Consider the following 15,872-nt stretch of genomic DNA (forward strand, 5'->3'; position numbering starts at 1 on the left):
GTCTTAATTGCAAAATGAGCACAATAACATCTACCTGAGTTAGAAAAGCATTTGCAATTTTTAGTTCCTTGAGAGATCTGTGGGCTGGGTGCAGTGGCTCACGCCTGTAATCCTAGCACTTTGGGAGGTGGAGGTGGGCAGATTACCTGAGGTTAGGAGTTCGAAACCAGCCTGACCAATATGGTGAAACCCCATCTCTACTAAAAATACAAAGTAGCCAGGCGTGGTGGCGCACGCCTGTAATCCCAGCTACTTGGGCGGCTGAGGCAGGAGAATTGCTTGAACCTGGGAGGCAGAGGTTGCAGGGAGCTGAGATTGCACCACTGCACTCCAGCCTGGGCAACAAGAGTGAAACTCCATCTCAAAAACAAAAACAAAAAACAGATCTGTGAATAAAGAGGAGTCCAAGAAGGTGCAGAGGGAACTATGAGGAGGTGGAGCTCTAGAATATATTGAGAAAAGAGAATTTCAGAGAAGCAAACAATGTCAAATCCTCCAACAGGACTGTAACATAAGTCTGTAAAGTGTCCAACTTTTAGCAATTAGTGACCTTACCAAGGGCAATTTCTATGGAATGAGATGAGCCATATTGTAGAGGTTCGAAGAGTGGATAGTGGTCAACACGGATACATCTTTTCCTCCCCTCACGGCATCTGTCTCTCCCACTAGACTTTTCCTTTAAAGGCAGTGACTTATGAATATTATTCCACTGTTTTCAATCAATTCCATCCACCAGTGAGATATATTGCATCAGGTTATCTTTCATTCCACCGCATTTGTGCCTTGCACTTAGTAGGCGATCGATAAAATAACTGATGATACAGGGGCTTCTACAGATTCCCCAACTCATTTGGTAAAGACCGCTCAGCATCATGTTCGAGCCCTGATTGCTTTCACGACCGCTTCGAGGCGTGTCATTCCCATTACGGCCACAAGGTGGAGCCCGCTTCCCTGCTCTGGGACCTCAGGTCGCGACCCCGGAAGTACATCCTTCATCCTCTAACTTCCTTCTAGCAGAAATGGCGGCTGCGGCGGCTCGAGTGGTGTTGTTACCCGCGGCGCGGCGGCGGCTCTGGGGTTTCAGCGAGAGTCTCCTAATCCGAGGCGCTGCGGGACGGGTGAGCTTCCCTCCGGGCCGGCCCTGGCCTCGAGATCTCGCCAGACCCGGCGCAGCGCACGTGAGAGTCGGCGCCACAGATCCGAACAGTGGGTCGGGCAGGGCCTCCTCGACCCGGACCCGCCGGGCGCCTGGCGGCCTGGGGCTGCTGAACTGGCCGGGGGTGTCTGGCTTGTGGCCACCCGCCGGGAGACCTGCTAGTGACGTGTGGGATGACCCTGGTTTTCGGCTCCTCCCGCCAGCTACTGAGGAGTGCGTGTTTGACCACTAAAAACGTAGTGCTTGCAAATTGGGGAAAACTAAAAAGTGAAATGGGTACCGCTCCAGAGTTCTGTTTTTGCCTAAGACTGAACTTCGTCCTTAGCTGGGCTTCCCGCGAACCTGGACATCAATGAAGTAAAATTTTTTATGTATTTGCATTTTTCTCATGAGAGAGTCTCTGACTTTCAGCAAAGGGATGTGAGACTTTTGTATAAGGGCAAAGAAAAACTGCTGAAAGGCGAATAGTTCCTGGCCGAAAAGCCAGTCATTTGCATTTTGAACATCGGCCCATCTTCCTATCCTCTCTTTTTTTTTTTTAAACCATTTCCAAACCCTGTTGCTTTTCTTGAACAATGAAAACCCGAGTGTCAGTTCTGTCTTGTGTGTAGGTAGTTTTACATCTTTTCCCTCTCTTTTTTTTTTCCCTGCTTGTTTTCTCCGTAATGAATATAAAACATTTCTAGAAGAGGTAGTGAAATAAAGTCAATTTCTCTCTGGGTAATGATAATAACTGCTCATCTTCCTGAGGGAAGGGCATGTTTATAATCACGTTGCTGGCTTTAGGACAGTGGCTGGTGACAGATGTTTCTAGGCCAGGCAGAGATCCCAGTGGAACCAAAATTCAAGAAGAAAGATTCTTTTATAGAGACAGCCTATTTAAAATATATTTGGTTTTAAAAGCAACATTTAATATCAGATTAGTAATGTGTTTTCCTACCCCCAACCAGTCATCATATTTTGGAGAGAACAGATTAAGAAGTACACAGGCTGCTACCCAAGTTGTTCTGAATGTTCCTGAAACAAGAGTAACATGTTTAGAAAGCGGACTCAGAGTGGCTTCGGAAGACTCTGGGCTCTCAACATGCACAGTAAGTGACTCAGGCAACCTTCTCTAAGTGATTCTTCATTTAGCGTAGCAAATTGTCGATTTTAATCTTTAGCTTTTTCGTTGGCTGGTGGTTCAAAATAACTGCTGGTGGCAGTTATTTTGCCTTGACAGATTTCCATGAGTTGTGAACCTTTTCTTCCAGTGGTACTTAGTTACAGGGTGTATATGTGTCCTGTTGCATTGTCTGCATCTTGTTCTTGTAGCTTATTATTGGTTATTTATTGTCAGTAGTATTGATAATAATGAAAGAGATATATTTGCAGGGCTACTCTGCCAGGTGTTTTTACTGATGTCTTATTTGCTAAAAAGCAATTGTTTGTAGTGGGCGTCCTCACACCTGTTTTATAGTTAAGGAAGTGAGAGAAGTTAAATGGTTTTGTTCAGATAACTCAGCTAATACATGACAGAGCCAGGATTTCAACCGAAGTTTTCTGACAGTCTCTGATGTTCTTGATACTACAGTTATTAATTGGCTGGATTAATGAGTTGGGCAAAGAATCCTCAGTGAAGGTGGCAGGTAGATACTTGTAGCACCCAGCAGTATCCTGATCAAAATTTTTAAATCTCATAGTTCACAGGAATGAACTATCAATTCACTCAGGTCAAGAAAATCTTAGTGTTAAGACCAGAAAGCATTTGTCAGAAAAAGGAAGGAGACTGTTCCCCCCAACCTCAAATAAATAAAATGGATTTATTTAATTGTTCTTTGATTGCATTAAGGTTGGACTCTGGATTGATGCTGGAAGTAGATATGAAAATGAGAAGAACAATGGAACAGCACACTTTCTGGAGCATATGGCTTTCAAGGCGAGTTGTAAGACTTTACAAAAAAATGCACTCTCTTTAAGAGATAGTAAGCACAAAGTCTCATTCTTTAGAGGCAGGGAGAGCTCTTTCAGTAGTATAGCATGTTTTATGTTTATTTTTCCAGGACAGTATCTAAAATAAGTACTGATAATTGCTTTGTAAAGCTGAAATGAAAACTTTCTCTTGGGATGCAGGAGTCATCTGAATGTATACCATTTCTGAAGCCTGATGTACCTTTTTTTTTTTATTTAATTTTTTTTGAGATAGCATCTGGCTCTGTTGCCTAGGCTGGAGTGCGGTGACACAATCTGCTTACTGCAACCTCCGCCTCCTAGGCTCAAGCCATCCTCCCACATTTACTTCTGGAGTAGCTGGGACTGTAGGTGCATGCCACCACACACAGATAATTTATATTTATATATATATAGTTTTTTTTTTCGTAGAGATAGGGTTTTGCCATGTTGGTCAGGTTGGTCTCGATCTCTTGGGCTCAATCTGCCTGCCTCAGCTTCTCAAAGTGCCGGGGTTACAGGTGTGAGCCATCATACCCTACCTGATGTACTTTAGGAACCAAATTTGACCCTGCATGAGACGAACTTATGTCCTCCATATTCATTATCTGAAGTATTTAGAATAGATGAAGGATAAAGGGAGGTGGCATAATTTGTTTTTCTTTTATTTCAAGGGCACCAAGAAGAGATCCCAATTAGATCTGGAACTTGAGATTGAAAATATGGGTGCTCATCTCAATGCCTATACCTCCAGAGAGCAGACTGTATACTATGCCAAAGCATTCTCTAAAGACTTGCCAAGAGGTATTGTTATTATTTATACAGCAGATAATATAATTTTCATGAGAATCAGAAATTATTTAGTACTATTTTTATTATGTCTGTTGTAAAAGAGTAAGTTCCAGAAATGTGAAAAAGCGAAACTGAATTCTGGGTGAGGGTACAGCTGATCTTATTTTTTTTCTAAATATGACAAATAGTAAGATTATGGATGATTGTTTTTCTTAATATGTAGCAATAAAATAGAGATTATTTGGTGGGAATAAAATATTTTGACAGGACAGCAGTTTGTTAGTTACCATGTTTGTAGACTGTTTTGACTCTCTTAAAAGTTATTACACAAAACATTTCCCAGTGGAAGAATTAACAACAAAATTTAGCAGTTTTAGAACTAATTGGTAAAATCATTATTTTTGTTTAGAGAGAGTGTCTTGCTCTGTCACCCAGGCTGGAGTGCAGTGGTGTGATCTTGGCTCACTACAACCTCTGCCTCCTGGGTTCAAGTGATTCTCCTGCCTCAGCCTCCTGAGTAGCTGGGATTATAGGCTCCCGCCACCGTAGCTGGCTAGTTTTTATATTTTTAGTAGAGATGGGTTTTACCATGTTGGCCAGGCTGGACTTGAACTCGTGACCTCAAGTGACCCACCCCCTCCTCGGCCTCCCAAAGTGCTGGGATTATAGGTGTGAGCCACTATGCATGGCCATTAGTGAAATTTTTAACCTTTAAGGTCCTTCTGTAGTTGTAGTTAGTACTTTGCAATTTTGGATTCCTAATAGACTTTCATTAATAATGTTTAAATGGCACTTAACACAAGTACTTTTGTGTATATATTATCCATTTGATCTGCATAGGTGTTTCCACCTTGCAGTTGTGGAAATTGAAGCCCAGACTCTGACTTGCCCAGGATTACATAGCTATCAGGTGGCTTACTGTGGACTCAAGTGCGTGTCTTCTTACCAGATTCATTTGCTTTGTCAAAACAATAAAATAAGAAATCTATCACCTATAAATAACTGAAATACTTAATATGATACCCTAACTTTTGCATTAAAACAAAAATGACAGCAACGATGGAGGATGTGTTGGTTTGAATAACAAAATCAATAGAGACAGTTTTTGTTCCAGGACTAATTAGGGACCAAGAACATAGGGCTAGGCCAAGCTTCTTTAAAGAGTTGTTCATTCCAGCCTAGTTTCTTCCTTTATTTACACAGAACAACAGGGAAGGCAAAAAGGAGAAACAGAAAAAGGAAGGGTGAAGTTCAAAGACTTTTTCCCCCCCTTTTCTCCTGGCATCTAGCTGGGAAGGACAGAGCCTCTGTTAGTGGCAGTGGAAAAACAGAGGGGCTCTCCCTGAGGAATACAAAATGGAAGTGCTCTCTGAAGCAGCTCCAACTTTGGGGATTTATTTGGAGTTTTTCACCCTTCACCCTGGGTGTGAAGCCTGGTATATGAAGTAATAATTAGATGTTTAGACTAATGGTCTCCAGGTTTTTATGATCACTTATTCTTTTATTTTTATTTTTGTTTTTTATTATTATACTTTAAGTTCTAGGGTACGTGTGTACAATGTGCAGGTTTGTTACATATGTATACATGTGCCGTGTTGGTGTGCTGCACCCGTTAACTCGTCATTTACATTAGGTATATCTCCTAGTGCTATCCCTCCCTGCTCCCACCACCCCATGACAGGCTCCGGTGTGTGATGTTCCCACCCCGTGTCCAAGTGTTCTCATTGTTCACTTCCCACCTATGAGTGAGAACATGCAGTGTTTGGTTTTCTGTCCTTGTGATAATTTGCTCAGAATGATGGTTTCTAGCTTCATCTATGTCCCTACAAAGGACATGAACTCATCCTTTTTTATGGCTGCATAGTATTCCATGGTGTATATGTGTCACATTTTCTTAACCCAGTCTATCATTGATGGACATTTGGGTTGGTTCCAAGTCTTTGCTCTTGTGAATAGTGCTGCAGCAAACATACGTGTGCATGATGATCACTTACTTTTATTGGTAAGAAAGTTGATCATATATCCTTAATGTATGTATACTTGTAAGTTAAATACATGTGCTGCTATACTAACATATATTAAATATACATTTTTAAAAAAAGATTCAGATTAAAACAGACTGGGAAATAGAAGCCCCCCTCCCCACCTTTGGAAACTACCAGTGTTGACCACCAATCCCACATAAAGGAGGATTTTCACACAGGAATTCTTGTCCTTCCATTTGTCTATAGGCTCTTTCTCACCCATTTTACTGGACTGTGTTCTCTCATCTGGACAGATGGGTTTTATTTGGTTTTACAGATAATTTTTTCCTTTTGGTCATGATCTCAGCCACAGCTTACTATAATAGTTTGTTCTGTCATGTTCTTAATATTTGAACATAATCAGTTTTGAGACAGTGCTCCTTAAAGTGAACTTAATTAAAACAAGGAACAACAGTTTATAGTAGAGTAAAAAATGAAACCTAAACCAGACATGGTAGTACATGCCTTTAGTCCTGGCTACTTGGAGGAAGCTGAGGCAGGAGGATTGTTTGAGCCCAGGAATTTGAGTCCAGTCTGGGCAGCATAATGAGACCTTGTCCCTTAGGGGAAAAAAAAGAAACTTAAGATTGTAAGTTTATTTTATAACATTAATTGTATTAATGAAATTTAGATTTATGATTGCAACCATGTACTAATTCTTGAAGAATGAAGCACAGTTTTTTTTTGGAGAAGTATGCGCTTTTTCTGATAAAATTGCTTAATGGCCTAATAGGACATTTTCCACTTCACTTTTGGGTTTTTGCAAATTAGGGTTTGAGAACACACAATTCTGTGATTCATTTGGGGCATATTTTAGATTATAAGGATTCTTTTCTCTGTTGCCCAGGCGAGAGTGCAGTGGCGCAATTGCAGCTCACTGCAACCTTTGCCTCCCGAGCTCCACCCATCCTCCCATCTCAGTCTCCCGAGTAGCAGGGACTACGGGCACATGCCACCACACACAGCTAATTTTTGTATTTTTTGTAGAGACAGGATTTTGGCATGTTCCCCAGGTTGGTCTCAAACTCCTGGGCTCAAGCCCATATTAGCCTCTCAAAGTGCTGGGATTATATAGGTGTGAGCCACCGTGCCTGACCAGTTCTTTGCTTCTTAACATAGCACTGTCATTGCTGTGGGAACTTGCATAGTAAATACTTGGGTGATATGAACCCTCTGTACATTGCTAGCTAGGTATTTTCAGACTAATATATATAACTTTGTAATTTTCATATAGAACAATCTATTAATATGCAAATTTCCATAGTATTTTTTAAGTAGGTAGAGTCATTACAAGGTGATGGCAAATTTATACTTTTTCCCCAAGGAAAAAATCTTTTGTACTATAGGGGTTTATATGTTACATTTTAATTTTGTCCTCTTAAGTATATCTGATGTTTTTCTCCTAGGCTAATCATTTAGTATTGAGTGATGGGTCAGTGTCATGATTTCTGATTTTGGCTTAATAGATTTTAATAGTGAAAGTTAAGATTGCTGGTGCTTTTTCTTATATTTTATTTTCAATTAGCTGTAGAAATTCTTGCTGATATAATACAAAACAGCACATTGGGAGAAGCAGAGATTGAACGTGAGCGTGGAGTAATCCTTAGAGAGATGCAGGAAGTTGAAACCAATTTACAAGAAGTTGTTTTTGATTATCTTCATGCCACAGCTTATCAAAATACTGCACTTGGACGGACAATTTTGGGACCAACTGAAAATATCAAGTAGGTGTAACAGAATTTCTTGGTATATAAGGGAATTTATGAATTTTGAAAATTAACATTTACAGACTTTCAAAAAGTATGTTTCAAAAAGTAATTTTCCCCCTGGTAATCTAAGTGAAATTGTAGTTAGCTATATTTTAGTCCCACCTAGCTCCCAAGCGCGTGAGTTCATAGGTACTTCGGGAATAAACCAGTAATGGTGTATTTTTTCCTCGATGTAAAAAAGTTGAAGTTCTTCGATGTGTTGCCTATATCCTATTTCTGACTGCATTTTAGGATACAGTTATGGTCCAATTTGATTTCAGGTATATTACGTGAAGATCTGTTTTTTTTTGGTTTCCTTTAAAAATTGTTTTACTTCATTTACAGATCTATAAGTCGTAAGGACTTAGTGGATTATATAACCACACATTATAAGGGGCCAAGAATAGTGCTTGCTGCTGCTGGAGGTTAGTCAATTTAAATTTCTACAGATGTTTTAAACACAGTTGTTGGAGTGGTATGCTTATTAGTTTGATCCTGTTGGGAGATATCCTAAGAATTTTTATTTACATAGCAAATAACTGTACTTGATATTGTCTAAGGGGAATGTGGAACACTGGAACCAGACTTTGCCTCTATTTTTTTTTAAAGTAGGTTTCATTTAGGCCAGGCCTGGTGGCTCACGCCTGTAATCCCAGCACTTTGGGAGGCCGAGGTGGGCGGATCACGAGGTCAGGAGTTCAAGACCAGCCTGACTAATATGGTGAAACCCCATCTCTACTAAAAATACAAAAAGTAGCCGGGCGTGGTGACATGCGCCTGTGGTCCCAGCTACTCGGGAGGCTGAGGTAGGAGAATCGCTTGAACCCGGGAGGCGGAGCTTACAGTGAGCCAAGATTGCACCACTTCACTCCAGCCTGGGAGACAGAGTGAGACTGTCTCAAAAAAAAAAAAAAAAAAAGTTTTTATTTATAGAAGGACTTAATTACATAAGTGTACATAGTAGAACGTGCAAGAAAAGGGCAAAGGAGTGAACTGGGAGAGAGTTGGAAGATAGTGTTCCGTACTTTGAGAATTTCTTGAGATTTTAAATTATTTCTTGAGAACCAACTTCGTCCTTGTTCAAGCATGGAATGGGTACGTTCATTCTTTGATTCGTTCAATCATTCATTTAATAGATCTAATTTTTGGGAAGGAGAAGCACATAGGGAGCTATGAGAATGTTGAATGGGAATCCAAACATGCAGGTGACTTTAGAAGGTTTCCTTGAGGTCACGTTTGAAGCCAGTGAATGAAAAAACAAAAATTGACAACAGATATTGCCAGATTTCCTGGCAGTCTGAATCTAGGCAGCAGTACATTTTAATTGGTTTCCAGTTGTTTTTTTTCTTTTTAAAATATATTTATAGAAATAGAGATGGATTCTTAACTATGTTGCCCAGGCTGGTTTCGAACTCCTGAGCTCAAGTTATCCTTCCACCTTGGCCTCCCAAAGCTTGGGGATTACAGGTGTGACCCACTGCACCTGGTCTCCAGTTTTCATTTCTTTGTATTTTTTAATATTAGAGCAAAGCGAAGCGTTCTTTCATGTTGTAAATTTTTTTCTTTTTAGAAATTATAATTTAAAAATTCTAGTTTCTCTGGATTGATTTCTGAGCTAATTACCTGGGGGGTAATGGAGAAGATGAAAACATTAAACATCAAACATGTTATTCATTGTAGCTACCTTCATTGTACATGGCAGGAAGTGCACTCTGAAATTCTCTTGAGTAACATTGTTTCTAAATTGGCTCTTGCAGACTTGGGCTTAAGTGTTTGAAACTGCCTTGGAAATGGGACAGGAGACTTGTTAGATGGGTCCTTAACAACCAAGCTTTCTGGGACCTCTCTGCTATTGTTGGTGGCATATGGACAAAATGAGTTTTACTTTGGTTCATGGGTTCATTTTGACGTAGCTAAAGTTGAGATATCTTTAGTTTAATGGCTTATAGATTAATTAGTATTCATTTTAAATACTACATAAGTGATGTGCCTTATAAATGATTGCATCTTAAATTCAATGAAATAGGCCAGTTTTAAGTTTCTGCTGACCTCTGAATTATGTCTTGGCTACCATTTATCTCTTCTAGGTTAATCTTCAGGATGTGTAGCTTTTATTTGCCAAATAGTTTTTTGTATCCTAGCTTCATTTATTATAAAATTATAATTTAACATTTTAATTATAAATTAAGTTAAAGAATCTTAATTTGGGTCTCAAGTAAGGGATATAGAGTCTAAGTAATTCCTGAGATTTTGCATTTGGATACCTATTGATGTATTCAGAAATTTAGATGACACTGTTTTGTTCCTGAGTTTTTTTTTTTTTTTTTTTTTTTTTTTTTTTGAGATGGAGTTTTGCTCTTGTTGCCCAGGCTGGAGTGCAATGGCATCATCTTGGCTCACCGTAAACTCCGCCTCCCGGATTCAACTGATTCTCTTGCCTTAGCCTCCCAAGTAGCTGGGATTACAGGCATGCGCCACCACACTCGACTAATTTTGTATTTTTAGTAGGGATGGGGTTTCTCCATGTTGGTCAGGATGGTCTACCTCTGATCTCAGGTGATCGCCTGCCTTGGCCTCCCAAAGTGTTGGGATTACAGGCGTGAGCCACCGTACCGGGCCCTGTTCCTGAGTTCTGATAGCAGAGCGTGGAGAATAAAGTATATCTGTGTATCCAGCTTTATTTATTTATTTAATTTTATTTTAGACACAGTCTTGCTCTGTCACCCAAGTTGGAGTGCAGTGGTGTGATCTCAGCTCACTGCAACCTCTGCCTCCTAGGTTCAAGCAATTATCCTGCCTCAGCCTCCTGAATAGCTGGGATTATTACAGGCACCTGCTACCATGCCCAGCTAATTTTTGTATTTTTAGTAGAGACAGGGTTTTACCATATTGGCCAGGCTGGTCTTGAACTCCTGATCTCAAGTGACCTGCCCACCTCGACTTCCCAAAGTGCTGGGATTACAGGTGTGAGCCATGGCACCCAGCTTTTTAAATTTATTTTATTGAGACAGAGTCTTGCTATGTTGTCCAGGCTGGTCTTGAACTCCTGAATTCAAATGATCCTCCCACCTCAGCCTCCTAAAGTACTGGGATTATAGGCGTGAGCCACCATGCCCAGCTCCAGCTTTTTAAAAATTAGATAGAGCCCATATTTGCATTTTCCACTAAAAAAATTTTTTTTTTTTTTTTTGAAAAGTGGCATTTTTTGCTAGTTTGGATCCCAGAAGTTTTTATAATTTAATAGAACATGATTTTGTAAAAAGTGGAGTTTTCAAGTTGTCTTCTTCTTAGCTGTGAATCCACTGGTCTGTTGATGAAAACTGTCATTTGCTCTACAAAATGAGAAAGCTGTGCAACCTCAAGCTTTGCAACACCAAGGAAATAGGTGTGCTATGTGAGCTTACTCTTAAATAATGGCTTTTAGTGAGTGTAGACAGTTCATGTGTAATGTACATCACATTATACCACCTAGGGTTTATTGTAAACTATATTGCTGCTAGATACATGTGAAAATATTTTCTTTCAATTTAGGTGTTTCCCATGATGAATTGCTTGACTTAGCAAAGTTTCATTTCGGTGACTCTTTATGCACACACAAAGGAGAAATACCAGCTCTGCCTCCCTGCAAATTCACAGGAAGTGAGGTAGGGCAAGCCTCTCAGCTAGTATTTAGCCTTTTGGATTCCTTGTGTTGTATTTACACATAAGTAAACAAAATGTGCATATTTCCAGTAGGAATAGAATGGAATAATAGGAAAAGGGAAGAGGATGTACTCATTTGCTTACATTCCTTCCTTGTCGTATTGTTTAACCACGTATTTTTCTTTCCTAAGGAAGCAAGGGGTTTTTTTTTTTTTGTTTTTAAATTTCTCCATTTTAGTCTGAAAGGAAGCAAAGTTTTAAGAGCAGTTTATAATTTGGTCTTTTTGTGCTTTTTCTTTGGCACTATGCCAATTTACATATTGTAATATCTAGAAGTAATCTTTTAAACTCCATATTTTGACTTTCACTTCAGGTTTACTCTTGGCTCAGTTTTGCCCACAGTATGTTTTGGGAGGAGGGTAGTAACTCTTAGAGCCAGAACGTGCAGGGAATCTACTAGTTATCAACTAGCTTTAAGCCCCACTAGCGGCTTGGTTTGCCATGTTAAGGATGATGCTCAAACATGGTGAAACTCCGTCTCTACTAAAAATACAAAAATTAGCTGGGCATGGTGGTGCATGCCTGTAGTCCCAGCTACTTGGGAGGCTGAGGCAAAATTGCTTGAACCTGGGAGGCAGAGGTTGCAGTGAGCCGAGATGGCGCCACTGCACTCCAGCCTGGGCGACAGAGTGAGACTCTGTCTTAAAAAAAAGAAAGAAAAAGAAAAATTCAGATTGACAAACATAAAGGGTTGATTTCTACCAGTGAAATGATGCAACCCTTTTTGACCAGGTAAACCATGTGGTGCCTGTCTGTAGTAAAATGCTTTGGGAAAAGTAATTTTTCCTTAATTTAATCTAAATTCTTCTAGATTAAACTCAACAATGTAATGAGGCCTGATAGTTAAAAAATCAAAGTAGAATCCTGGTGTGCATTTTAACTTTGCAATTAATGGGACTGGTGATTTTTTTTCTTGTTAATAAGCATGTTATATAATGTTAATCTTAACTAGAGGTCCTCCTGCTTTATCTTAACTAGATTCGTGTGAGGGATGACAAGATGCCTTTGGCGCACCTTGCAATAGCTGTTGAAGCTGTTGGTTGGGCACATCCAGATACAATCTGTCTCATGGTTGCAAACACACTGATTGGCAACTGGGATCGCTCTTTTGGGGGAGGAATGGTAAGTGATTTTAAAAGAAATTTTCCATAACAGATGGAAGATTATGTTTTCTGAAATATAAGTTCTTTGTAAGAATCCTTGTTTAAAGTGGCAGAATAGAGCCTTGTACTGTGAATTCTGACTTAAAAATATAAACTGATCCTGGATTGCATGTGGGCCAGAAAAAGTTTGTTTTTTTCTTTGCCACAAAGTTTATTAGTGGCAAAATTTGAATAAGGACAGAAGAATTAGCTAGAAGTACTATATCAATGTTAATATCCTAATTTGAATAGTCAGTAGGCCCTCTATATCTGTGGGTTCCATATCCATGGATTCAACAAACCATAGGTGGAAAATTTTGGGGAACAAATGGATGGTTGCATCTGTACTAAACATGTATGGACTTTTTTTTTGGTCACTTCCTAAACAATGTAGTATAACAACTATTTACATAGCATTTACATGGATTGGGTATTTACCTAGAGATGATTTAAAGTATACAGGAGAAAGTGAGAATGTGCTTATATGCAAATATTACATATACCATATTACATGAGGGCTCTAGCATCTGTGGATTTTGGTATCCACAGGGATCTGGGAACCAATTCTCCACAGATACTGAGGAACTATACCAAGGTGATGTAAGAAAATTAATTTTCCTTGTTTTTCACAAGTACATACTAAAGTATTTGGGGCAAGAAGCATCACATCTAATACTCAGTTGAAAAAACTTGTATAAAGAGAATAAAGGAAACATGGTAAAATAACAGGGAATCTGGATAAAGGAAATTCTCTGTACTGTTTTTGCAACTTTTTTGTAAGTTGGAATTATTTCAAAACACATTGTATAGATTTGTCTTTACTCATAGATTTCTCCAAAATACATTTCATCTAAATAATCTTAAGCTTCATATGCAATGTAACTTTGAATCTTTAAGCGTATGTAGCCAAGAGCCCTAGAAATTGGGTTGATAATAGCAATCTAGTTTTAGAAGTAGGTATAGCTACTACATTAATTATAAGGATTCATTGCTTTTATAACATGAATTTCTTCAGGGGGTGCACTGGGTAAGTGAGATAATAAGCACAATTCTTAGTCATACTGAATTTTAACTCCGCTACTGAGATGTTGAATAAAACTAGGAAACTTAGCCTCTACGGATATTCACTATTTTCCACATACTCCATTTTTTTTCCTGTATTTTGGACATGTGTAATTAAAATTCTCTTGGAATTTTTTTTTCCTCGCAGAATTTATCTAGCAAGCTGGCCCAGCTCACTTGTCATGGCAATCTTTGCCATAGCTTTCAGTCTTTCAACACTTCCTACACAGATACAGGATTATGGGGACTGTATATGGTTTGTGAACCATCCACTGTTGCAGACATGCTACATGTTGTTCAAAAAGAATGGTGAGAAAATAGCTTTAAGTAAATTTAAATTTTGCCTTTAATTCGTTTTAAACTAGTTTTTTATTTATACTTTATGGTGATCTATGGTAATTTTACCTTTTAATTAAGAGACCTAGATAAACAGGAGTTGCCATGTTTTTAAAGGTTGCAGTTGGTTTTTCCTAAGTCTCAAGATGTGAAGCTGATTTATACTATAGAACTTTTTTTTTTTGAGATGAGGTTGCTCTGTTGCCTAGGCTGGAGTGTAGTTGCGCCATCTCGGCTCACTGCAGCCTCTGCCTCCCAGGTTCAAGCCATTCTTCCACCTCGGCCTCCTGAATAGCTGGGATTACAGGTGCACCACCATGCCCGGCTAATTTTTTGTATTTTTAGTAGAGATGGGGTTTCACCATGTTGGCCAGGCTGGTCCTCAACTCCTGACCTCAGGAGATGCACCCTTCTCAGCCTCCCAAAGTGCTGGGATTAAGGTGTGAGCCACCACACCTGGCTGAAAGTTTTAATCTTTCAGAAGCAGGTTAATTCAGAAAGATGATCCTAAAAGTTTAAAAGCCAACTAGAAGTTGTTTGGAAAATATCTCTGAACGTAATCTGGTTGAAGGGAAAGTAAATCTGAAGTTGCCACTGCTAAAAGAAAACAAAGTATATTGAGTCAGTAGATGGGCAGAAAGGCTCACAGCTTCTTGGAAAACATTCAGCTCTGGTTCCTTTCTTCCACTACTCTTAATTGGCTTACATCTTTCTAAATCTAGTCAACTAGGATGTAATTATTAAGTTAAAAATTAGATTTAAGTTAGACTCTACTCATTGTTTTCAGAAACCAATGAATGACCCACTGACTTTTAACCCATAGCAGATCAGACTCCAACAGATGAGGACTCATGAAGTCTCAAGATGCTTATAGCATTTCTGAAAATGTGATCAGCCCATTTGTATTAAGCCATTGTCTGCTAATGTGTAATTAAGCATGTTTATGTATCATTTTTGAGAAATTAATACTGGGGAAAATAATCATTTTAGCTTTTGCTTAGCATTGGAATTAAATTGTAATCACCTGTATATTGTGTGTAGACGATGGCATCATTCTTAGGTCATTAACTCATGAAATACAACATTTTCCAACTACTACTGTTTTTCCAAATGTTTTTTAGGATGCGACTCTGTACAAGTGTCACTGAAAGTGAGGTCACACGAGCCAGAAATCTTCTGAAAACAAACATGTTGTTGCAGCTTGATGGTAAAAATAAAGACATAGGTTCTGTTTTCATATGGTTGATCTATATTCCAATACTTAATTTTTCCTTCTCTTTAAACAGGCTCAACTCCAATTTGTGAGGATATTGGTAGGCAAATGTTATGCTATAATAGAAGGATTCCCATCCCTGAGCTTGAAGCAAGAATTGATGTAAGTAGTCCTGAGTTAGTATTGGGTCATGTGTAAAAAGATCCTTGTTACAAAAGCTGAGAATATGTATCTTTCATCTTGCTTTAGTTTTAAAAAGTTCCAGGTATATAGACTTTGTCTTTACTACAAAAAGCTGAATGACAATGTCTTCCGTATTTCAGGCTGTGAATGCTGAGACAATTCGAGAAGTATGTACCAAATATATTTATAATAGGAGTCCAGCTATTGCTGCTGTTGGTAAGCCTGGCTTCTTTTCTTCTGTGCAAAAAGTTCGCCAAGTACTTTTAATTAACTGTCTTCTTTTTAATCCTTAGGTCCCATTGAGCAACTACCAGATTTTAAACAGATTTGCAGTAACATGTGTTGGCTTCGTGATTAAAATGCTCCTAATCAAGATTGTTTGAACACATGTATTTATAAAACAGATCTAGAAAAAAATAAAAATGAACATGTATATATATTTGGAAATTTGAATTAAATACTGTATCATACTTTCAAACGATTGGAAATGTATCATACTTTCAAAGGATAAAAAGACTACCCCTCTGAAGGTTGTTTTGTATTAATGGTCAGTCTTTGTTCTCTGAGAAATTACGTTGGAAGCAG

At 38.8% G+C, this 15,872-nt stretch overlaps 1 protein-coding gene across 2 annotated transcripts; it reads left to right on the forward strand.

Moving 5' to 3' along the window:
- The first annotated feature begins 978 nt into the window (after positions 1–978).
- Positions 979–15,816, forward strand: PMPCB (peptidase, mitochondrial processing subunit beta). Of its 2 annotated transcripts, NM_001133726.1 has the most exon segments (13): positions 1,002–1,118; positions 2,107–2,247; positions 2,988–3,074; positions 3,760–3,889; positions 7,427–7,625; positions 7,995–8,074; positions 11,181–11,293; positions 12,330–12,473; positions 13,704–13,864; positions 15,013–15,098; positions 15,178–15,266; positions 15,428–15,503; positions 15,581–15,730. In NM_001133726.1, coding segments are annotated over 13 exon segments (1,470 nt in total). In that variant the 5' UTR covers positions 1,002–1,019; the 3' UTR covers positions 15,646–15,730.
- Positions 15,817–15,872: the final 56 nt, after the last annotated feature.

This window comes from Pongo abelii, chromosome 6 (assembly GCF_028885655.2).
Source record: "Pongo abelii isolate AG06213 chromosome 6, NHGRI_mPonAbe1-v2.0_pri, whole genome shotgun sequence".
NCBI lineage: Eukaryota > Metazoa > Chordata > Mammalia > Primates > Hominidae > Pongo > Pongo abelii.